The following is a 24,660-nucleotide window of genomic DNA, read 5'->3' on the forward strand; positions in this document are numbered from 1 at the left end:
ACATCACACATGAAAAGCTGAAAACCACTACAATATTATACATCCAATTAGCATACACAAATGATAGTTATTATGTGACATTATGCATCTTTCTTGAGGCAAACAAAAGGAAATATAATGTGAATGCTTAGATAAGTGTCCAGGAAACATACCCATGCTTTTGGTGACACCAACACACTTTCCATGAAACCAGTCCTCACAGGAGTCACAACAAATCATGAAACGATTATTGTGTGGTTTCTTGCAGATGCACCAAAGTCTATCTGGATCATCTTCAGAATTCCAGCTTTCATCAGAACTTTCTGCATCTGAATCATCATCATCCTCAACATCTTTGGTTTCAACTTCTGATAATCGGCTCCTATAATACAATATCAACGAAAGAAAGCAGATTCTTAATATCTGTGGACTGAGATTAATGAAATTTTAATCTGAACAGTAAATTCCATGCTTTAATGATCATTTTCTGTAGAAATATGTCAAGACACTTTTACACTTTATGAGATAAGGTTAAATCACAACCTTAAACTCTCGCTGATAAATAGAGAAACAAAGCAAATAAAAAATACTTTTAATCCTGGCAACTTTATGTACAAAGAACTCTGGTGCCTGGACATTTTTACATGTAACAAAACAATCATAAAAAAGCACATATACTCATTCACGGAATTTTAAAACTTAATGACTTAAAAGTAAAATACGAAATACTCATACTTGCAATATGCTGAAAATAAATGCAGTAACAAAGGGAAAAAAATAATAGTTTCTTGCATCATTATGAATAATACTAAAATGTTACAAACAAGAATAGTTATGAATACATGAACAGCAGTTATAAAAATCTGAGTGCACTTAATATATAGCATATTTTTTATACAGGCTGTCTACATTCTTCAGTTGGGGTTGTATAGTTTCAGTTCAAAATTGTAGTTACAATTGTTGGGGCTGCATGTATGGTTATATAAAAGTGTAGTTCATCATTCTAACCCAAAGCGGATGTAAAGTTTGAAGTACAGGGACATAAAAGAAATAATATTCTCCAGTTTCACCTTAAATCTAAATCAACTAAAAAATAAGAAATCTGAAAAAAAACATGTAAATGTTCCTTGCAAGGTACAAGGTAACATTATAAAATATGCAGACATGTGTTTTGTGTGGATATCTTCAAAGTATTTCACCACAAAGGACCACTGGTGCCCAAAATATCATACAAACTAAATAATCTGAAATAAATTAATCTGCTTTCTCACTCTGTTACACAATTTTATTTTACAAAGAGAACATACATTACATACATAAAGATTCAATGTGCTATGTAAGTCATACAGGGGAAATTCAGGAAATTCTGTTTTGAAATTGGTTTCTAACCTGTCTCCTTATTTTGAGAAAACTGAAGAAAGGAGCAAAAAATAATTGTATATCCACATTTACAGTTAATTTTACTACCATTATATAAAGTGCCAAAAGCTTCTGCTACTGTTACAAACTGTCAGAACCTCTCTTTTTTCAATTACAATACTTTCTCTATATTGTGTGAAAGAAAACAGGAACTGGTAACGGGTCATACTATGAATATATGACCACAACTGCAATGCGGAATGAACTTCATGTAGGCTATGTCACGTCTAACTCTAGTCTACTTGAAGGTTCATTTCTGCCAATACTGAAGCCCTCAAACGGACATGATTCTGAGCCAGTTCCATTAAATTTCCACTTTCACAACCTAATGTACATGCAAGTTATTTTGATATGTCTTTTTAGACGCCATTTGGTCTGTCTAGCCATGTCAAGGCAAACCAAACAGGCATTCTACTGACTGTTGAGAAAACACTCATAGTGTATGCTGTTACTGTAAATTATCTCCCTCTCCTTTACTTGATGTGGTTTTTTTGTTAAAACTGCTTATGCTGGTGACAGCCATTGCTGACATGTTACTGCAAATGGAGCAAATATTTCATACCACATTCAAACAAAAACCTTCTTGTGTTTCAACTCTCTTCCCCACTCATTCCTCATTTGGCTACCAAGATAACCTGAATGCACAATACTTCCTCAAAAACCATGCTAGGATATAACAATTTATGGCAAAAATCATACTTAAAATTTTAATGGACATAGCACATTAAATTTTATAAACAATAAAATTTAACTTTCATTATATTCTGTTTACCTTGCCTTTCCTTTAGCTTGCATACTCTTGTTCTCTTCAGACTTTCTTCTTTCCTTGACTTGAGTTTGCTGCTGTTTCTGAGAAACAGTTCTTGTGGCATCTTTCTTAGACTGAGCTTCCTGTAAATGTATCATAAACAAATATGAACTGTCATTCACACAAAGAAAAATTATAGTTTTCAAACTAAGAAAAAAAATGTTACAGATGCTAGTACTTCTTGCTCCATATATTTTTGGTCATATGCAAGTTATACTACAATATGCTACACCAGTTCATTTCCCATAAAATATAACAAACAACATAAAATCTGATTCAGAAGAAAAAAAACACTCTTTAATACAAGAAGTTGTTCAGATACATAACTCAGAATGTAAACATACCTGAACTCACCAAGCTGCACTGACACCTTCTTAACCATTTTAACTAATCTTAAAACAAAACATCTTAACCAATATTAACCTATTATTTTATCATTATTTGAAAAAATATAAGAAGAATGAATAAGTAATTGTCCCAGTGCAATGACTCTATTCTACAAGAAAAAGCATTTCATGACTCCAAATAGATGTGACATAAGGAATTAGAAGCAACTGTATTGAAGTCTAGACCAGTGGTATTCAACATTTTTTGTTCGCGTACCCCCAGATATAATTTCTCTTTAACTTTGTACCCCCAAAGTTGTTGGTGTATAATTCAAGTTATACATAGTATATAATCTACATCTAAAATAAATTAAACAAATTACATTACTGATTATTCAGTGTTTATCATAAAAAAATATATATTTTTTAAAATTTCACGTACCCCCTAAGATGTCTTCACGTACCCCAGGTTGAATACCACTGGTCTAGACAATGCATAACAGATAATGCACATGCAGGAGTTAGCATTAAAATTGATAGGGCAAAGAGAGTAAGTTTAAATTTTCAGAAGGCATTTATCTATATTTGGGTTAACATGGTACACTGAAGCTGAAACTATCTCTCACTAATTAATTATTCACATAAACTTACAAAGCATGAGATTAACAAGAATGTACCTGCACATTTGAACTACGTCTACGTGTTGATCGAGTTACAGTCGCTGACTTTGCAGCAGCTGCAACTAATAAAGCAGAGGCAACTTCAGATGATGACTCTTCAACATCTGTACCTGAAACTGGCTCTTCAGGGCTGGAATCTGAATTCTGTAAAATGAATGAGTTACATACATAATTTAAGAATTTTGAATAAATGAACAACTTCCGGGTGTTTACAAAATGAGTAATAAAGCTAATACATCACCTTGAACATGTTAGAAGCATAAGAATACCTAGACCAACTCTGGAATTGCAAGTGAAAGGCTAAAAATCCAAAGGATGAACCAGATCAAGATGACTCACTCAAGTAACTGATAGTTCAAAAGCAAAGGAAAACCATGCATTGAGGCAGATTATATATTTGGATCTTTTCATTCATCAACTCAACATGGTTTAAAAAGTCTAATATATGAGTGTGAGTTCTCTACATAACACACACGTGGACTGAACCTCTTTACTAACATCCAATATATTTTCTTCTTCTTTATATGTTTTTGTCCAATAAATTATAACCATCATCACAGTTCAGATACTAGTGGGGTGGTGGAAAGAAGAATAAAAAAGTACTATTATTTAACAGTGTAGAGTATGCATGCAGTATGAATTTCAGATTTGTGACTTGTATCATAAAAATAGGACTGTACTGTCAAACATTTTTATCCTGAAGTAAGTGTCTGTTAAAAAGAAACAAAAAAAGACAATGTTCAAATCCCTTTGGATTCCACTGTATTACACAACAAACTATGTTTCATGACATGTAAGCTTTACAACACACCTAACAAATAGCTTTAGTATGCTATGCAGACTATGGTTGGAACTGATTATCACTCACACTACTGCATCACATGAATTCAAATCAAACACATAATAATTACTAACAACTTACAAGGAATAGAGCATTTGTAACATTCATATTAACCATGTCAGACCAGCTAACACACTTAACACAAACACTCCATCCCTGAAACTTACCACTGGTTTTTCTACATCGACACTTTCAGTTTCCACAGCTGAGGTATCATCACCAATATGTTGTTGTAACAGTAGGGCATCAGCTAGTAATTCTTCTTCTGTTTTTGTGGCATCAACATGTAATGTATCCAGAAGACTCTGATCCTCTGGAACATGAAGATCTGTTCCAACATCATCAGAGAAAGCTGGATCTTGTTCTGTTTGTCCAGAAACCTGAACATCTGCTGTAGAATGTAAAGAATATTGTTAAAATTTAATGAACTATATATACCACTAGGCCATGACATAACCTCTCATTGACAATATCTAGGTTCAATTCTGAGGCAATGAACAAACTTCAATGGACAAAATGACAAGAAAGGATTCCGAGTACTTTCATTTTCACTGACGTATGTGATCAGCCTGAACAACCAGCACATTATAACAACCTTATTCCTTAGGTGGCACTTCACCTGGATTCAAACTAAGGATGTTAACTTTTTGAATTTTACACAATACTACGAAAAATGCAGACATAAACATTTAGTGTTGTTTTCTGAATGGAAAACAATTTACAATAATATGAACATACCTTAAATTATAAGATAGACATTAATAAAGTAATCTTAATACATTCACAGTATTAAATTTCACATCTTTGTCTGTCTTTCTTTTCAGTTAACTATAGCTTCAGCTGAACAGGAAAGGTGGTCCGAGCACTTCACCATATAAAGTGAAGCCAGATCATGTTATCAAAATGATTTTCTGCAACATTCTCACCCCCCTTTAGAGGAAAGGAAAAAAACTGATGATGTTCAGAACATCCACTCAAAATAAAACTTCCTATATGAACAAATGAAGGGAACATCTATAAAAACACAACTGATACGAGGCGCGTCCACAAAGTAAGTTTCCCACTCGTCCCACAGCTAGCAAACCTTATATTGCGCGAAGCGACTGTGCGTACGTGATAGAGCAATGACGTAGCATGGCGCATGCACTAACGGTACTTCCCGAGTTCTCACAGTAGCATCGTTGCAGCTGTTGAAGATGGAGGTTCTTATTCCAGCTCCCGCCGACTGTGAAGTGCGGTCAGTGATAACGCTAGGCCGCACACGGCTCGACGGACAGCAAGTCTCCTGCAGGAGTTCAGCTGGGAGGTGTTTAATCATTCACCCTACAGCCCGGACCTCGCTCCCAGTGATTTCCATCTTTTCCTACACCTTAAGAAATTCCTGTCCGGTCAGCATCAGCGTTTTGAGAATGACAGAGAGGCGGAGATGGTTGTCACACAGTGGTTCCAATCCCAGGTGGCAGACTTCTACGACACAGGTATTCAAAAGTTGGTCCCACGGTATGACAAATGTCTCAATTCCGGTGGCGAATATGTTGAAAAATAGCTGGACACTTGCTCTATCTGTTGCAATAAATATTTCCATGAAATTGTGTTTTGTTTCTGTAAACGGCCCCAGGGAAACTTACTTTGTGGACGAGCCTCGTATAATACCACAGCAGTCTGACTTCAAATGTAAACACAAAAATTCATCTGCCAAATTTGAATTCAAACTACCATTTTCACTCATATATAACAGTTTTTTTAATTATCAATTCTTAAAATTAGGGTGTATGTAATACATGGAACATATGTTTAAAGATGGGAAGGATGTGGCTCCTTTCTTCTGTGTCAAAAATTTGGGTGTGTGTTGTATACAAGTAAATGCAGTATAAATAGAAAAAAACATACCTTCCTCTTGGACAGAGGGTGTCTTATTAAGTCCTGACACATCACTTGGGGTTGATGCATTATTTGCATCTTTCTTTGTTTCAGCAGCAAGTATTTCTGGAGGTGTAGTAGTCTTCTGTTCATTTCCAGTGCTAACCCTACGTATGATGTCTGGTGTGGAAAATAATGCAGGTCCAAGAGCTTCTGCTAGGTGGGCTGGTGGTTTACGATTTTCACGCTTCGGATAATTTTTTCTACCATCAACTTTGGAAGCTTCTGTATTTGTGGGAGTTGATGGTGGGGTTGTAGATGGCAGCTGAGGTACATCAGTAGAATGTTTCCTTGTTGGACTCTTCAATGGTGTTTTCTTTTCTGACCCTGTTGGAGTAACAGGCTTCTCAGAGGACATTTTAGTCTCTGTCATTTCATTCACTTTTCCTTCTACATCTTTGTTCAAAGTCAGTTTTTTCTTTAAATTACCTTTCACAGCCTTTTTCCTGGAACCTACTTCTGAATCTGAAGTTTCCAGTAGTCCTTCCTGTTTCTCTACAACTGTTGAACCATCCGCCCTGTCTATTGTAACTCCCTCATTTCCAACAGATTTTAATATTAAATCCCTGTCTGGAGATTGATCCATGGCAGCAAGTGCCGCAGCCATTTCCGCCTCTAAACGCTGAGCACGTTCAACGTCCTCTGGCCGACCATGCCCTCCACGGCCACGACCTCCCCTTCTTTTAACTCCCACCTTGCTGAGACCATGACCAGTTCCACGATCCCACAAACGACCACTGCCCCTAAAGCGAGCTCCCCTTGGCATCCGACGACTAGCACCTCTATATCTGGTCCCAAATCTACCACGTCGTCGGCCTGCTCCTCCACCAGGACCTACATACTCTTCATCGTCAGCATCAAGATCTTCATCACTGTCATCCTCTGATGCATCTAAATCCTCATTTTCTTCATCTTGGCCAGGAAAATGTGTGAAATCAGCTTCATTATCTGTAAAACACAGCCTTGCAATAATAACCTCAAAAGGAAAGTTATAAGAATATAATGGCAAATGAGAAAAATGTCTGTAACAAATCAATTTCATCTTCATATGACACTACTAGACTAACAGTACTCAATATAGTGCAATATTGTGACATGTTGCCGTGACAGCAGCACAACAGTGTCAATAAACAGTTTAGTTGTCTTTTTATTGACATTGTTGCATCGGGCATTGTTGTGTTTGTTTATAGACATTGTGTCTGGCATTGTTGTGTCTGTTTATTGACATTGTTGTATTTGTTTATAGCCATTGTTACGTTTGGCATTGTTTGTTTATTGACATTGTTTTATTTGTTTATAGACATTGTTGCATTTGTTTAAAAGCCGATTGAATGGTAGTTTGACTGGCTCTATTATCCTCTTGGTTTTCACTGTCTAATCTAGTACAATAGGAAATTATGATATTTATTTCTATACTTTCATTGCATTTATTTACTTATGGTTTATTTATTAAAGCTGTCAGTAGCTCAGACTATATAGTAATGAATAATGAATTGGAAAGAATATGGAATGATGTGATCATGGTATAGTTTAAGGTACTATCCTGATATTTGCCTGGATGAACCAACAAAAACCACAAAAAATCCAACATGACAGTCAGTTTCCAGGCTAAGATTTGAACTCCATGAGTGTGACTTCGGTGACTGCTCTGTCCAATTCCCCATTTGGTAACATTTCTTCATACCTTGCAACTTATCCTCCTGCAAGGCCTCAGTTAGCCCTGTAGATGGCTGTGCACCCAGTAGTTGAGGTGGTATTGTTGGCATTTTTGCTACCAATACCTTTGCCTGGCCAGGTGCAACTGTCATCCCAGGTATGACATTTGACGATACTGAAAGAGCAAAAAAACAATGTTACTAAAAAGTTTGCTGAATGATGATGGTGATGATCAACATAACCAATTACCAAGATATGCTTTCTTAATACACAGATGTAGATCATTCAAGAGATCATAAAAGCACATACATAAACTGCACAGAAAAAAACAGAACTTTGATAGAATGAGGTCACAGTACAGAGAAAGGCATCAACATGAAAATAAATATACATTGTAATGTAAATTTGATTAAATTAACTCAAAACATGTTCCAAGATGTTTTTCTTGTTGCACTTCCCAGTTAATATCAGACAGTTAATTTGCTGGTTAAAACATTTCTGCATTGATAGATCACTAGCTTGCAGAGAACTATTCTACTAAAATAATAACTTTCATTCCCAAAATTCTGCCTGGGTCAGTATAAAGTGTTTGAAGTCCAAGAATAACAAAGTGTGACTGCAACTTTTCATGTTATCTGCAATTTAGCAAACTATCACTTCTGGCTTAAGTTCATGTGTAAACTATTATTATATTTATACACTTATATATACATGTATATATGAAAATTCAGACAATAAAGACATGTAAAACTGGACAAATATTTGTATATATGAGGAATATTCAAAAATGAATGGCAATACTTGTATAAAATTTACAGGAGTATCTAAATCATCAAAGTTAAAGAAAAGAGTTCTGTTTTAGGGAATAACTGACACTGCGTAAATTCTAACCAAAACACATGAATTTACATTAACAGCACAGTGATATAAAAATTAGCTTCAACTACTGGAAAGACCCCTCCGTTCAAAAGACTCTGTTGACAGTAAATATTGGCCAAAAACTGATAAACTCTTGTATATTTGGACCTGAGAGGAATGAAATATGTGGACAATTCAGTACAAATATTTAAAGAGAATTTATTTATTTATACAGCTACCCTAGCATTGTCAGGATAGTAAAATCAAGGCCATGACAACTGCATATGTAGCTCAAATGGGAGAAACAAAATCTTAAGCAGAATTTTGGTAGGACCTCTTGGAAAAGAAATTAGTGGTATCAAACCTTCAGGTTCTACTAATATACATTTAAGTCAGTTAACAGTTATTACTCCTGAAACACAAGTAAATTATCAACTAAGACAGACAAACATTTAAAAATATGATCCTTCTGTATAATTACCAAGATCCTGTTCTGCTGGCAACTGACTTCCTTCATTACCTCCAGTTGTAACACCAGCATCTTGTCCCACACTTGTTAGGATTTGCTGATTTTGTTTTGGTTTCTGTGTCTGAAGCCTCTTCTGCTTTTGTAATTGTTGTGGAAAAGTTCTGTTAGTTGCTATTAACAATCTCTGCTGGCCTCCTGCCATGACTTGTCCCAACTTTGCACCTGTTAGGGTTACTAAACGAGTACTTTCACCCGATACAGCCACAACCTAGACATTGAGAATATCATCATGTGAGGTTCAAGCTACACAGCTAATAACAGAAAAGTGTACTAAAATTTTAACTGTGCAGTGATCAAGAATAAATGTGTTTTCTTTGTACTTCATTAAGTATAAATCATACTCAAAAGGCTTCAAATATGTAACTATAAAAAAATAAACTCAAACACACCTAGGTAGATGTCATCTGGGTTGTAGTGCCAGTCTACCACACTACACAGCAGTACAACCCAGATGACAGCCATCTTCATGAGATCAACATGTGCCTCAAATCCTACTTTTCAAACATACCTGTTTTTGTACTGTTACTTGACCACCTGTAGTACCAGTTAATGCTGCAGTGTTCTGGTGACCATGTCTGCCAGTTATTACTAACGGCTTAATAAGTGGAACAAGACTTGCAGAAGAGGGGCTTGAGGGTGGTGGTGCCAAAGGTGGGTTTATTGACTTGATCTGCTGTACCATGACCATTCCAGGTGCAACAGTTCCCATTTGGCCACCCCTGGTTGTTCTAGTACTGCCACGACCAGTCCCTCTTGATAACCCTCGGTATGACTGTGAGGATCGAACAGCACTTACATCTTTCCTTGGACGACCTGGTCCTCGTCCCTATAGCAATGTAGTGAAAACACATGATACTAATAAAATCAGAATAAAAATTTATGCTGTAGTAAGTAACAAAATATAATGGTTAAAACAATGGTATAGAACCAATGTGTTTCATCCACCGAGCAATATTTGAGCCAATGCAGGCACCTTTATGAATACACAGAATGAAGTTGCCTATAGATGATGTGAGATCTCATAGTGAAGAACAATGACCCAGAAAAACAAGTTCAGCAATGATTATAGATGTATGCTCACCTTCACAGTTCAATCACTGCACACATACAAAATAATGCCACATTTTGTCACAGTCGTTGGGAAAAGACTAATGATGCACATGTGAGAGACCTCTACTGATACAGAAAAGAATGAATATTGCTGCTTGTCTTTTATTCTATTGTCTACTGTATTTGGCAAAAAATGTATGTAATGCAATGTGCTTATGACTTTCAGTATGGTCTGCATATATATCATGCAAAGAACACATGAAAATAAAATCATTCAGGAAAAAATTATGTAGTGCGAAGTATCATTTTAGAGACAAATTTCATGTGCTCTTAAAACTGCAGGCCCCATAATGAGAATACTGAAAACTCACTCGGCCTCTAGCACGTGCTGGCTGGTGCATGGTTACAGATGACATGACGACAGGTTGGCGAACAGGTTCCTGTTCAAAGCTGTTGTCACTTGTATCTGTATCACTACTACCAACAGGTCCATACTGATGGTTTGGTGTGGATGAAGTTGTTGGTGCAGACGATGGTGACAGATTGGTATAACAATGATCCATGCGAATTGAATCAGTCAATTGAGCTGTCTCTTCTTCCACACTCAGCATGTCTGACAACCACAAAAAGAATGATCAGTAATCATACACAATTATAAAAAAACCTCTCAGAATGCATTAATATTTTTCTAAACTAAATCCATAATTCTATTCACTTTTCTAACACACTTTCTTCCTTTTGGCAAGCCTGTCAATTATTGATAAATCAAAACTAGTATCTTACACTTGTGAGGAACCAGCAGTCTAGGGTAAAGTTCACTACAGCTGAAATAACATGAACCAGCTTCTTTTAAATTATTAATCCTTGTTTGCACCTCCTGATCTGCCTACTTATGTGACAGCAGACAGTCAAACTACCTACTGTTATAAAAAAAATCAGTGATTTAGAAAACTATAATTTGAAGCTACAATTAAACAACACATTTAAGGAACAAGCCTGTATACTTTTAATGTTTCATACAGTAAGCCTGGTAAGAGATTCCATTGAAACACTGCTGAAGTACTTAAATGTTGGAGCATTCAAGTATGTCCTGATAAAAGCATTTTTGGTTTATGGATTTTCATGTATATAATTAAATTAAAGTAAAGTAAAGCTGTCCCAATATATGTGATGTATGTGCTTGGAGGAAGAGGAGGTATAGCGCCTACTCATTCTTAACCTTGGCACTAGATGGGGGTGAGTGGTCAGTGTCATGCCCCTGCTGAACTATTACCCCCAAGAAAGGACAGTAGTACCCATTGGATATGAGGCTGGGTGGGCCCCAGAGCCAGTCTAGTTGTAGAGGCTAGAGGAAATAATCTTCTGCCCCAATCGGGGATGAAACCCAGTCATCCAGTCCTAGCCAGTCACTATAGTGTGTATTTTTAATTTTATGGTCATTCTCCATTTACAAACTGCACCCTACAGATATACAGCTCATTCTGACTCATTTCTGAGGTCACAACTCCTAGCTTTCCACACAGAGGCTTGTGCACATCCACAGCATCCTATGGAACTTAACATAAAATTTGTGCAACTAAAATTTAACGTATAACATTGGTTTCTGACAATAAGCCTAAAGATGACAAAAGCAACATTTAAAAAATGTTGGCAAGCCTTTAACAAATGATGCAGCTTATCCCCAAATGCAAATACTACAAGTACACTAACACATGCAGTCCAACAGATCTTTCATTAACATCTCTGATCCATGTTTTCACATTACACAGCTTTTTTCCACAAACAAAAGTATCGCATAAAACATGGCATAGTTATAATGATAGTCATCTGCCATCAATTACCCAGTTCATGCCTCTGTTATATTTTAATAGGGAAATAAGACCGAGACATAACTCACCCTTACCTAGCATGGCTGTAACATTTTCACCAAGAATCTGCTTGGCCTGCTCAGACTGCAAAGCTGTCTCCAGCCTCTCCAGCTGTTCAGGATCCATTTCCAGGAAGGGATCAACCAAAGTCTCACTAGGCCCTAAGATAAATGCTCTTTAAGGTTCCCTTTCAAAGATAAGAAAGCAAACTGAATGTCTGAATCCTGCGCAATTAAGACATTCCGGTTTGTAAGAAAGAAAATTTAAAACAAATAAATAAGACAGAAGAAACAGAAATAAAATAAAGAAAGGACACAGAAATAAAAGCTTTGAAAGTAAACTCTACTGTTTCATCACATTACAGAAATATGCATGATAAAAACATAGGGCCATTTTACCAAGTTTAAAACTGCTGCAACAAATAAATATATGAAAAGTAGGAATAATTTTTTGACAGTTTTAGGCATCAGCCAAAAACAAAAGCAACTGTACCCTAAAATCACCTAATTTCACTGCAAGCAAAATCAAAACATTTTAATACAATGTTAAAAATGCCTGTAGTTTAAAAACCATCACTATCACAATGTGTCTTCATGCTAAGTTACGTACTTCTGTCATTTCCTGACTACAAACCTATAACAGCCTACCTTTGGCTGAACACTACCAATTCATCCAGATAAGAGCTTAGAATAACTCAGGCCAAATCTTATAAATAAATGTTGATGAAACTGTTCAGATAAGTAGACATTCAGTTTTGATTTCACCTTTTAATTTATAAGACTATAGTAGTGTTGAAGAGTGTGTTTAGTAGTAATTATAACTGAGTGCAATAAGGCTGCAGTGAGGTCAAATATTATGTTAAGTACTGGATATCACTGTGAATGAAATAGTTCAATATACTGTTAAACAGTGTGTACTTCTGCACAAATTGTGAGGTGTGACTTTATTACGAAGTAAAAGATAACATTCACTGTAAATTTTCTGTGACCACAATTCCAAGCACACAAGGCATTCCTGCATTTGTTAATAGCAAGAGTCAAGGACATTCATCTCAACCCACTTTAAAACAAATGACCAAAATTGGACACTCTGCTCATTACTGCATTTCTGAATGCTATTTACATGAACTGATAAGTCTGTAACCATCTTTCCAAACTTCTTGCAATATGCATACACATTATTCTACTATCTCAGACATCATTATATCAAAACATGACAAAAATACTCTAATTTGACATGCTTACCGGGAATAACCAAAGCAATGGCACCAGCTGTAAAATTCCATACTAAATTCAGATATTTCAAAATAGTAGTGTCTGTGTTACTTATTTAAGACATAAATTCAGTCTCAATACTTCTTGATACTTGTTCATACCTTGTATTTACACTTGATAAATATATCAATATTCTTCTCCACTACTTACCTTCTGAGGTACTTGTCTGAGCTGTAGATGGAGGGTAGAAACCCTCAACTGTGAGGTTGACATGTGGATTTCCATCACTTTGACTATCACATGTTCCATTTGAATCCTGACTGTTATCATCACTCTGTGTAGAAGCCCCCACTCGCACAACACTCACTGCTGTGTTTTGTTGATTTGCTACAACAAAAATAATTATAAACAACATAAAACAATAAACATCACTTATATCTATAAAACCTCTTGCCATAACTTCTGATAAAACTGTGGTACATTTCTCCTTATAATTCAAATATAACATATTTCTGACTAAAACTCATTGACACAAACACAAAGACAATAACAATTCAAAATATCAATGCTTAAATAAAGCAAGGCCCAAAATACAATGTAAAAACAAAGTTCAAGTGCTACCTAGTCTGAATGAAGTCTCCCAGTAATGTTTAGACCATATTATGAGAAGAACAAACATCCTATCCAAAAACTAAATGGCATACAAGCATGACTGAAAGTGTAACTCCACAATTATTAACCTCACCCCAGCAATGGACTGAGAAGAGCAGTCAACTTCACACTCCACACAGTTAATACCTAGAGAAAGAGCCTTCAATGCCCACTAGATATGAAAGAGGGTAGATCCCAGAATCAGTCTATACATTGCAAGAGGAAGAAAAATCTCTCGACAACCAGGTATTAAAACCTAGTTAACAAGCCCACAGTATGTTTCTTTTCTGACAGAGTAATCATGGCTCATAATGTGAAGTAAAGGTGTCACAAAAATTTCAGTTTTGTACAAAATAAAATCACATATTGTGGCCAGCAGATACTTGAAATTCAGCATCTGATTCTCTTCACTGACAGTCCAGTGATGTTGCTGTCACCAACCCTACTTCAAACAGATGAACACATGGCTTTAAAAGACAGATATCTCATTCATGTGACAACCCTAATGTGGCCCAACCCTGGCAAAACACATCTGTCTACGCACCACTTTGGAAGTACAAGTACAAATGGTTGTAAAAATGTAATGTTATTAAAATTAAAATTAATCTACTGATTAAGCTGTAACCTCTCAGAAAGCATCTACCATTACAACAGCATATGAGCTGCTTTGTTGCAACTGGCCAGTATCAGCAATCAACTCTGCACAAATATGCTCTCCTGAGTTACACATAATATTTACAAGTTATCTTTCCCACTGCAAAACCAGACATGATTGCTTACTAAAATGGCTAAACACTGATCAGAATTCACAGCTATCATGTCAAGCCAACTTATTTGATGAAGTAGTGTTCCTGGCAAGCTAACAGTCACTTAGCTAAAGTAGAACTTGTTTTTCATAGATGTGGGCATTATTAAACATGAACATGCACACACCTCAATTTTAAAGGGTTCTGATTATGGTGTATTACATACACCTGGGATTACTGAATTCTTGAACTCTGTCCACCATCTGGTATTCAGAAGAACACTGGATGTTTCTGTCCAGTGACTAAAGGACCCAACTGTGTAGGTGTTTCTTCCCTCTTCACCTTTCTACAGAAATAGGTCCAGTTTCCAAAATGGAGTGTTATTTTGAATACCAGATGATGGACAAAGTCCAAGAATTCAGTAATCCGTAATCCATACACCTATACAAAAATTTAAAAAAATTGGAACATGCACAGTGAAATAGCTTCCAAGGTGAAACTCAAATACCATTTGATATAATATTGGCTGCAATCTGATATAAAAATTGATTCGGCAACTTAAAACTGAATTAATGTTTCTGCTGAAAAATCAAAATACAAGCAGGGGTTGACCAAATACTGCTATTCACACATGCTTCCCCACCCACATAAACACACATTCCTTAAATTTGTATGTTAAACCATATTTTATATTTTGATAAAATTAAATTTGAGCTAAAAAAATACTTATGGGGGTTACATACAGTTCACAGATCAGGAGAAAATCCCTGCTAGGAATTCGATATACGCGCATGTGCAAGATTTCGCGGTGAGTTACGACCCATCCTAAAAGCATTCGTTCCACAACCAGTGAACGAACAACAGACGACAGGCTTTCATGTGTTCAAATGGGTACAGCTTTAAGATTACCTCACAGCGGCACAGTGATTTAATCTAGAATATTATCGCAACACCCGCAGAACACATTAGAGGTGCGCTCACTATACACTACTCTTAACTGCTTGATGTTTTCAGTCTGTGTGTAGTAGCGTAAAACTCTGACGTATCACACTTCCCACCAATAGCAGCCCTCTAGTCCAGCTGATAAGTAACATTCCCCCCGCACCGCACCAGAAACGACTTCCCCCAGCAGGGTTTTTCTTGTCATCTGTGGACAGTATAGATATCTTCCTACCATTTCAATACAAGACAGATATCAAATAAAACTGACTGAAAACAAAGAACAAATTTAAATGTATTCTTATACATAAATGCCTCATTTGTGCTATACATATCTAGTGTAACTTCTACCCACACTGTTATTTCTACACAAAGGGGGGGGGGGGGGGGGGGGTCTTACAACCCAGAAAATCCATGACATTATGCACAACAACTAATCTTGATCTCCTGTAATATATAGTATATATGAAGCACTACCACCAAATGCACAGAAGATCCTCATTATCTGTTGTAAACAAGGCTGGAAAAATGCCACGAGTACCCTTTAAGTGGAGAATTTCCATCCATATGAAATGATGTAAATAAATAGGGGTTAATGAGGAGCAGAACATCCAAGGGTATTGATGAAAGACTCTAGGGTTACAAGCCATGTCAGGTGGGTGAATGGTGAATAAACCATATTTTCTGCATTACTACCTGCCGTCCACCACCAGTTTCCCATCAACGAGTGTGCAACAAAGAATCAGATTTGTTACCCAGCAGCCCTGAGGATAAGAGCAGAAATTGTTCTTGAAATGGCAGAAGATATGGTTTATTCACCATTCAGCCACCTGACACTGCTTGTAACTTAAGAGTCTTTCATCAACTTCAGTCGTCGCAAAAGCTTCACTTTATCCAAGGGTACTTACTGTTCATGGGTCTTTGATTGCAAAAGGTAGCATTCTGCCCATGATGTTTAACAAAGAATCATTTTCCAACAACCCATAATACAACTCCTACGCCCATTTTGAACTAATGATGATATTAAAATATACATTTTTTACATAAATAACTTGAATCATCAATCACATCTTCAAGATTATGCCGTGATTGGTTTGTATTTTGCACAGAACAAGCTTACAGTTGTCTGGGTTCCAGCCTACAATTTTTCCTGCAAAACTGCTTTGTAGCCCAGTGGGAGCAAGAAACTGGGAGAAAATAGCAGATAACTGTAAGACAGAAACTATTTTATATTGGGAAATTTGTGGTCCACTGATGTGATCATTGGAAGTGTAGCAAATTTTTAAGAACAGTTCAATAATTTGACACCATATATGCAGGGCCATGGATAATTAAGACTCAAATAATGGTAACCTCCTATACCATGCACTATAATACAATACAGCAAATAAGAAGTTCCATGTATAACTCATAAAACTTACTTTCCTACTGCACAAATTTCTAGTCCTACTAATCTTGTGCTTTTCAATGTTATAGTTGGGTAATGTAATGTATGCTCATAATGTAACAAACAAGTGAAATACAGCTCTTGAATTAGCACTGTAGGCTCATGCACAAATAATCAATCATAAGGTTGATATAAGTAACCCACATCAGGCAAATAGTTACTTGGTAGCTTTGGTCATTTGATGGCGTGTAAGGCATGACCGGCTTGAAGTGACTGCAGCTAATGCCTTGCTTTCAAAGCTCATACAGTTATGAAAAATCAAGAAAATACAGCATTAACCACAGCTATAAGTTCACTTTTTTACAATTGGGCCCACAAAAAATTTACATCTCTTGTTGATACTGGTAACATCATACAGGGATCATACACAAAGAGAAAAGTGAATAACAAGATCTCAGTCCCATAGATACAAAACAAATGTGTTGTGAACTGAGATGTTAAAAGGGCCAGGAAGAAAAAACAGGGCAGAAGAGACAAAATGTGGCAAGATAATGGTAGACGAGATAAAAATGTAGCAATCTGTAGTCATATGAACAACATAATCTAACCTAAACTAAACTCATGGGTCACCGAAACCATTTCTTCCGTCCAGCGTACATTTTTCCGTTTCACAAACTTACAATGCACACCGTCATTATCTTCTTTCATTATGTCCAACAGAAAGCGGATACCACATCTCTGTGTTGGATAATATGTCATATTAATGAATATACATATATGAAATTACAATGTAAACACACTTACCTATAAGATTTTGAAGTGTTTCCTGATCAACAGATACGGTCCCATCATTGTTTACAATTATGATGAGTGTATTGTCCGATTTGTGGTCATCTGTAGTATCAGCCACAAATGTGCTAGACATGATGAAGCAACTAAAATAATAACGAAACAACTGTTTCGAATTCAAATACACGTGGAATAACGCACTAAAAGAAAGTTAAATTCGAGAGTTAGCGTTGAACGTGAAGTTTTGCACATGACTGTACTCGGATAATTGAAAACTCAAGACTAAACTTGCACTAAAACCATGCTCTCGTCAATTACAATAATAAATATTCACTCTGTTTACTCACTCATTCAATTACAGATGACATTTAAACCGAAGAAAAGTTTTTAAATTAACACTTCACTCCACCAAACACAATGATCAGCCATATTGAATTTTACCGCAACAAACGCAACGAGCCAAGAACCTTGAATGAATTGGGTTCAATTTAACGCACATCAGCACAACGCATATTTAAACAAATGTCTTATTCTGTTCTTCAATACATAAGAAACACGAATAAGAAGATTAATGCTTAATTATCGTTAGCTTTCATCCAAAGAGGGTAGAAAATGTACTACTACATTCTATCATTAACAACATTTTACCCCCACTCATGTGGTTTGCACAGTCCCATCATGCACCTGGCACCTACAGAAATTGCTACCCGTAATTGCACGTCGTGTTTCAAATTATATTTTCTTCGTTTACCATAATTTCTAATGTTGTTATATTCTGTAAGTTTTTTAAGTATTATATACATAAACAGAAACACACGTTTGGTATGACGTTCCATATTTTATAAAATAGATTATGACATTGCTGATCATAGCACGACCAAATCGCTGAAACGTGCCTATTAAATTACAAACTCTTTCATGGTCCTACAAACTTAAAAATTTCAACCACGTAATTTGAATTCATTTTAAAACAATAAACGTCTTTTGTTCCGGCACGCCTCAAGGGAACTATTTAGGAGCCATCACAGTTAAAAGTCGGTCATAGTTTCAACGAGCACACCAGAGGTAGACACTAAAAACGTCACCTCTGCGTGGTTACATGTGGTTGGTGGGTACCAATGAAAACGCGGTGTCGGCACTTCCCGGTTATTTTTCTGTAGCCTTTGACGTGGCACTTGCCTTTGGTATTCCAATTCTCATTGATGATTCGTGGCTAAATATTCTGGGAAATGTTACGTTATCGTTGCTACCAAAACACCTTCATATTAATTTAGACCGAGGTGAAGAGGGAAGTAAATGTACCGCAAATGTGACGTACAGCGTGTTGACATCATCGTACTCATGAATCAACCCGAGACTAGATACGCCTATTTAAGTTACATTTACAACTGGAGTATTCTGCAAAGTATTATCAAAAAATTTAATCCGTTTAGATCGAACAATTTTAATGAACACTAAACAGTTTTCATACTTTATGAGTTTATCGCATAAACGTGCGAAAAAATTTACATGAACTGATGTTTGAGTTTATTTGAACCAACATTCAACACAAGTCCATAAATAGGCTTCAGTTGGCCTATAAACATTCATTAATATCAAATCAAAATGTATTATAAAAATTACTCGTCTGATCGAAATTCACCAAATTTCCACCTATACCCTACGGTAGCCATGAGATGACGTCATGCGCTGCGTAGTTAAATTTTCGTCGTCTCCTTTTCGATACCTACGTTTAATCATAAACTCTTTGTTGAACTTACTAATATCGTCAGAAAATTACTACTTCCATAATTGCATTAATACCTTTAATTGCCTGAACAATTAGTTTAAATCAATAAACCTACATTTAAATCTGATTAAACAATCTTCCTGAAATATACAGTAAAACCCCTCAAGTTGGACACCCCTATATCCTGGACACTTTTAATTGGAACTGGCAAATATCCTATAATTTTACATAATCACAATACTCTATATCTTGGTCACCCCTTTTGTTGTAAGTTGGACAGGTGCATGCATGCTGTTAAGTACAATTAAAAAAAATATATTCTGAACATTTAAAATTTCATTGTGGCTGGGGTGAAATGTGCAACCATAAGAGTGGGTTTCAAAAAGATTATTATTATTGTCATTAATTCTTAATTCAAGCAAGCCTACAGTAATTAAATTACGTAAGTAAATAGATTACATTGTCGGAAAACGTAAAGTATTGCTGCCCTTCCCTTTGAACTTATCCATGCAAGTTTAATTTAGTGAAAACAAAATTTGTAAAAATTTAATTTACCCTTTTGATTTTTCTTATCAATAATTTCCTTTTTGGGAAGAGCTCCATAATACTTTACAATTACCACATTGTCATTATACCACAATTTGAAAGGATAATTTTCCCCTTTCCCTCTATCCTGGACACATTATCATGGAACCACAAGTGTCCAAGTTAGAGGTTTTACTGTACTAATAGTAAAATATGAATTCATTTGAATATTGGTTATGATGATAAAGTAATTTAAGAATATATATAAAGTATACAAAATCAAATGGTTTAATCCTTTTAGGGGTTAACAATGTGTATGAAATATGTTACATGATCAGGTGTAAACTGTTACATATCACTTCCAAACAAATTTTTTAAGAACTGACTTCTATCTTCCACTCCACTGCCCAACATAATCTCAGATTTTTGTTCTTTATCATGATATATTTCTTTGTCGGTTTTTCTTTGATGATACTGAGTCAAAAAGCTGTTTATTTTTGATTCGCGTTCTAGGTCTTGAAACTTATCTCTTCTCTTACGAAGTTTTTCACTTTTTTCTGTATTATGTGAAATGAAGTTGGCTTCTCTTTTAGCTTGGGATATCTCAGTACGAAGGCGCTGCTGGTGAACTGCTCGTTCATATGCAAGTCTCTCATTCAGATGGACCCATTTAAACCTGTAATAGAAACTGAGATTAAGAGCATTTATATGATTTTGTGGTCTTGTAATTTTCCTACCTCAACTGATGTGGATCCTTTCCTAGTGGCATTTCGTAATATACTTTACTCAGCTGCACAAAATGTGCCAAAACACTATATCTGAAAAGCATTTATATTAATGGTATGCTGGTATCCATACAGTGCACCAAGAGTTGGGTGACCTTGAAGACAGGTAGAATGACCAAGTCATTAGATACTGGATTATGCTGTTTCAGTTGCAGGAGTTGTGTAACATTAAATGGAATGAGGTGATCACAAATAATGTATATGTAAGAATTTTGAAGGAGATAGTTGTGGTCCAGTCCACAGCACTACCTCAAAATCCATCTGCAGAGGGAGAAAAATATCATGAAAATCCTGTAAATACAGCAAAAACCCACATGAGTTCTGAAATGAATAACTCCTGAAAATAAGCCTAGAGCATTCCTTCTTACAATAACCTATTTTATGAAGACATGAATGATTTATATTCAGGTTCTTTAAGCAGCTAGTTCAATTACAGATGATCATGATCATGAACGGTGAATATGTTAGAATTTTGAAAGATGGGTCATGGTCTATGGTACTATCCAAATATCTGTCTGGAGAGATAGAGGGAAACTATAGAGCCCTCAGTGTGAATAATTGGTAAACCAACAAGACTCAAACCTTGTAATTCCCACAGTCTTAGATGTTACCACTACACCAGCTTGGTGAGACACAGGCTGATACTGACGTATATAAATACCATAAGAAACAGTAAATGCTGCTTTGACATTAGCATAATTAATACACAGAACTATCAAAATGTATTGCAGAGGCACAAAAGTTGTACAAAATAAACAAATTTCATAGCAAAGTATATGGTAACTCAAATGTGTTCCTGGGGGGGGGGGGGGGTTGTCACTGCATTTAGGATGGCTCTGAGGCACATCCAATCACATTCAATGGGGACCTATCCAGAAGCTAAAGGGTTTCTTTCATCAGTGTGTAAAGCTAATCACTCAGCTCCATCCAGCAACAACTGTATACAACCTTAATTCACCCCACATACATCTCCATGACATGGTGCTTGGACAAAAGGATATATTTCCCTTTATCTTAGCTCATTCCACTGTCAGGCACTGTTATAACTATTTTGCAAGCACTATTTATAAACTTACTGGGAAGCACTTCATAACACAGTGAAGTTTCTGGTGCCACAATAGTCCCACAAAAAAATATGTGCATATTTCTCATGAACCAACATAACAAATTTTACAGTGACTGTCGAGTTCACAAGGGCCACACTGCTGCATTTAGCATGCATTATACTGTGTAAGACCTGGTCTTTCGCAGACAAGTTTCACCATGGCAAGACATAAAAATATCTCTTACAAGGTGCACTTATTTTTCTCCCATTCACCAGTCAAGTGATTAGTGTTTGGCAGAAAAAAATATATTTTTCCATTTATGGTTCTACTATCACAAACAAGCTAAGCACAATATCACACAACACCCCTACAACGATACTTTCAATGCCTAACATAAGAATGCAAAGATAATAGGCTGGTTAGGATTTAAGGTTTTACTCATCAACACTGACAATGGAGGCAGCAAGCCCTCTGAAACGTTGGTATACTTCTACCAGACTAAATGGCACAATAACCCAAGAGACAGCCATCTTCCTTAATAGGCTGGTTCTTGAACATTATCTCCCATTGTTGCATTTATTTTCTGTAGCAGGGATATATTATTGCACGAGGACAAAAAATTATTACAATGGGTTTGCAATGAAAATCTTAATTCAATACATTAATAATAAAAATATATTGTAATATAATGAACCTATAATGAAAATTAAACTAATTTGTACTTAAACAAGAAAGGGGTTTGAATAGAATAAAGAGCCAAATTGTCTGCTTACCGAGGTAAGTACTTAATATTCCAAAGGTAATCATAAAATTTACTCTTCTTCCTCTCACCAATTCGAGTATTGTTCAACTGAAGTGCCACCTGTTTGGCTATTCGCTTACTTTGGAATTCTACCCAGCCTTCAGTAAAATGTTTTGCTGGCTTTCTTTTCTTCTTCTTTCCTTCTTGACCTGTCAAAAGTATTGTGTATTTAATACATCACTGATTGTTCAGGTTTGTTGGAAATGGTTTCAAAGGCTTGAAAAGTATAGTTTATCATAAAAAAATTATATGCAATCATGTATATATATTCATGAAGTACAATTTAATCCCTGATAAACATTCTCTCATACACTACATAACTTATGAACAAAATAAATGTAAAATATTCATTGCTTTAATGACTACAATTTTCCCATCTACTAAATGTATAAAGACTGATTAATTTGTGTAATGACACTTCCTACTACATAGATTTTATATCCATAATTAAATAGAATACAAAGAGCATGATGAATTGTTTGTAGGTAAGAATTTGAATGGTGATCCTTGTCTATTTGAAGGTGCTATGTCTAAATCTACTGCTTACATTTTCAAAACTTTTGTTTGTATTAAACCACACTATCAATAAAAACTATGTATAATTATTGGAATCTTCACCTGTTTCTGCTGGCTGAAGAAATATGCGACCAATATCACCATACAGACTAAAAATTTCTCGTACTTTCGTTACATTCATATGTGGAGGCAACGTAGAGATATATAGTATTCCACATTTCCTTTTCTTGTGTGTAGTAACATCGGTGATAAGTTTATGTTCCATAACTTGAACCTCATTGTCACTTTCACACATTATAATCACTTCCAAGCATTAAATATAATCCCATCTACATTAGAGACACTGTAACATGGTTTACTTACGTAATGTTGGTAAACTGAGATTCACACAGACAATAAAATGTGTTAGTTAATTTACGTAATGTTGGTAGACTGAGGTTTACACAGTTTTAAGTTGGTATTATCTGTGGATAGACCATCTATGGACAGTACCAATATAATGCTTAAAATTACTCATCTGTGCACAGCCTATACCTCTACATGAATACTAATCAATTTCATCACTGAAACCAACGTGCAAGTACTACAATTACCTCCAGATACCAATGACATTCCACCACTCATCCGACAGCAACTTTAATGTTAAATTCAAAACAAAATAACCCAAGTCCTAATGTACGGAATCGTAACTGTCTTTTATAACAATAACTAATTAACTGATTTCTTGAAAACCTACTTTCAACCAGCAAATTATATTTTCTAATTCGTTTTAATTTTATATTACCTCATACAATTTTAAAATAAATAAAACAATACACATGTTGTCAATGTACATATTTTTACTTAAATATATTTATTCTGATCATCAGCAGCTTGTATGTCTTATGCAATAAAAAAGCACCCTCGCACCATTTATGCTTCAAGCACGAGGTAGATTATTTAAGAACTCATACACATGGCATAAGGGAAAACACAACTTATTGAGAACAATGTATACGTCAGTATTCCCTATCTCTTGTTTGAAATTTTTCTCTCAGATAGAATTAGCCCAAACCTGCGGAAAATAAAATGCATATATACCTTCATATAATAGGTTCGTTTAAAATCTAAATTGGGCGATTTTACTCTCAGCAGTTATCGAACCAAAAAGTGAATTGCTAGATAGACGGATTCGACTAGTTCTGCACTTCTTCATTTCTGCAACTTTTGCGAAAGACAAACCAAAGGACGCCCGCTAGTGTATCGATTTTTACACGACAGTCAAGAAGTCGCAAAAGAAATCCATTTTTGGGTGACTATGTATCTTAAAAACAAAAACAGAAATGCCGGTACATTGATCGCCTTTCAAATACGTTACCATAGCAACAAAAGTATTTACTACTGTCTTCTTCATACCAATGGTATATGATTTTGAGACTCAGAATTAAAGTTGTGAAAAAAGTGCGACTCACACACCACGTTTTAAAAACAACGAAGATGGAGACTGCTGGTTCAGCCACCCTGTTACCAAAAGCAGAAAACAAACAACGTTGGAAGTGTCAGTTAGAGAACGATTTTCCAGAATTGGTCAGCAGTGATGCCGCCATACATCCCAGTT

At 35.7% G+C, this 24,660-nt stretch overlaps 2 protein-coding genes across 5 annotated transcripts in view; both read right to left on the bottom strand.

The window, feature by feature from the left end:
- pps (protein partner of snf) overlaps positions 1 to 18,661 on the bottom strand; it is a 44,761-nt gene extending 26,100 nt beyond the window's left edge. The window contains exons 1-13 of one of the 3 annotated variants that reach the window (XM_022086364.2): positions 18,008 to 18,661; positions 17,676 to 17,806; positions 13,359 to 13,535; positions 11,970 to 12,095; positions 10,438 to 10,679; positions 9,525 to 9,842; positions 8,969 to 9,224; positions 7,658 to 7,804; positions 5,944 to 6,921; positions 4,221 to 4,444; positions 3,210 to 3,356; positions 2,171 to 2,289; positions 153 to 361 (exon numbers count right to left, since the gene is read on the bottom strand). In XM_022086364.2, coding sequence (XP_021942056.1) covers positions 153 to 361; positions 2,171 to 2,289; positions 3,210 to 3,356; positions 4,221 to 4,444; positions 5,944 to 6,921; positions 7,658 to 7,804; positions 8,969 to 9,224; positions 9,525 to 9,842; positions 10,438 to 10,679; positions 11,970 to 12,095; positions 13,359 to 13,535; positions 17,676 to 17,796 — 3,064 coding nt within the window. In that variant the 5' untranslated portion in view covers positions 17,797 to 17,806; positions 18,008 to 18,661. Of the gene's footprint in view, positions 1 to 152; positions 362 to 2,170; positions 2,290 to 3,209; positions 3,357 to 4,220; positions 4,445 to 5,943; positions 6,922 to 7,657; positions 7,805 to 8,968; positions 9,225 to 9,524; positions 9,843 to 10,437; positions 10,680 to 11,969; positions 12,096 to 13,358; positions 13,536 to 17,675 lie in introns of all 3 variants that reach the window. The other 2 variants (XM_087352802.1, XM_022086365.2) reach the window with 2 other exon arrangements.
- A 1,518-nt stretch (positions 18,662 to 20,179) lies between these two features.
- Positions 20,180 to 23,452, bottom strand: LOC110841055 (activator of basal transcription 1). Of its 2 annotated transcripts, none has more exons than XM_022086360.1 (3): positions 23,166 to 23,452; positions 22,519 to 22,696; positions 20,180 to 20,602 (listed from the first exon to the last, which is right to left on the bottom strand). In XM_022086360.1, the coding sequence occupies exons 1-3, from the start codon at positions 23,356 to 23,358 to the stop codon at positions 20,263 to 20,265; spliced, it is 711 nt and encodes a 236-aa protein (XP_021942052.1). In that variant the 5' UTR covers positions 23,359 to 23,452; the 3' UTR covers positions 20,180 to 20,262. The 2 variants fall into 2 exon arrangements, with proteins under 2 accessions (XP_021942052.1, XP_021942053.1); XM_022086361.2 differs by having other exon boundaries at positions 20,180 to 20,590; positions 23,166 to 23,449.
- Positions 23,453 to 24,660: the final 1,208 nt, after the last annotated feature.

This window comes from Zootermopsis nevadensis, unplaced genomic scaffold (assembly GCF_977971745.1).
Source record: "Zootermopsis nevadensis isolate Lab colony 2312 unplaced genomic scaffold, Znev_1.0 Znev_ptg000021l, whole genome shotgun sequence".
Taxonomy (NCBI): Eukaryota; Metazoa; Arthropoda; class Insecta; order Blattodea; family Termopsidae; genus Zootermopsis; species Zootermopsis nevadensis.

What these genes read in the sequence shown, in the direction of transcription:
- LOC110841055 (XM_022086360.1), bottom strand. Translation starts at nt 23,358, where the DNA reads ATGTGTGAAAGTGACAATGAGGTTCAAGTTATGGAACATAAACTTATC. An exon ending in TCTTCAGCCAGCAGAAACAG is followed by an intron (nt 22,697 to 23,165) that starts GTGAAGATTCCA and finishes TACTTTTGACAG; the next exon opens with GTCAAGAAGGAAAGAAGAAG. An exon ending in AATATTAAGTACTTACCTCG is followed by an intron (nt 20,603 to 22,518) that starts GTAAGCAGACAA and finishes TCTTAATCTCAG; the next exon opens with TTTCTATTACAGGTTTAAAT.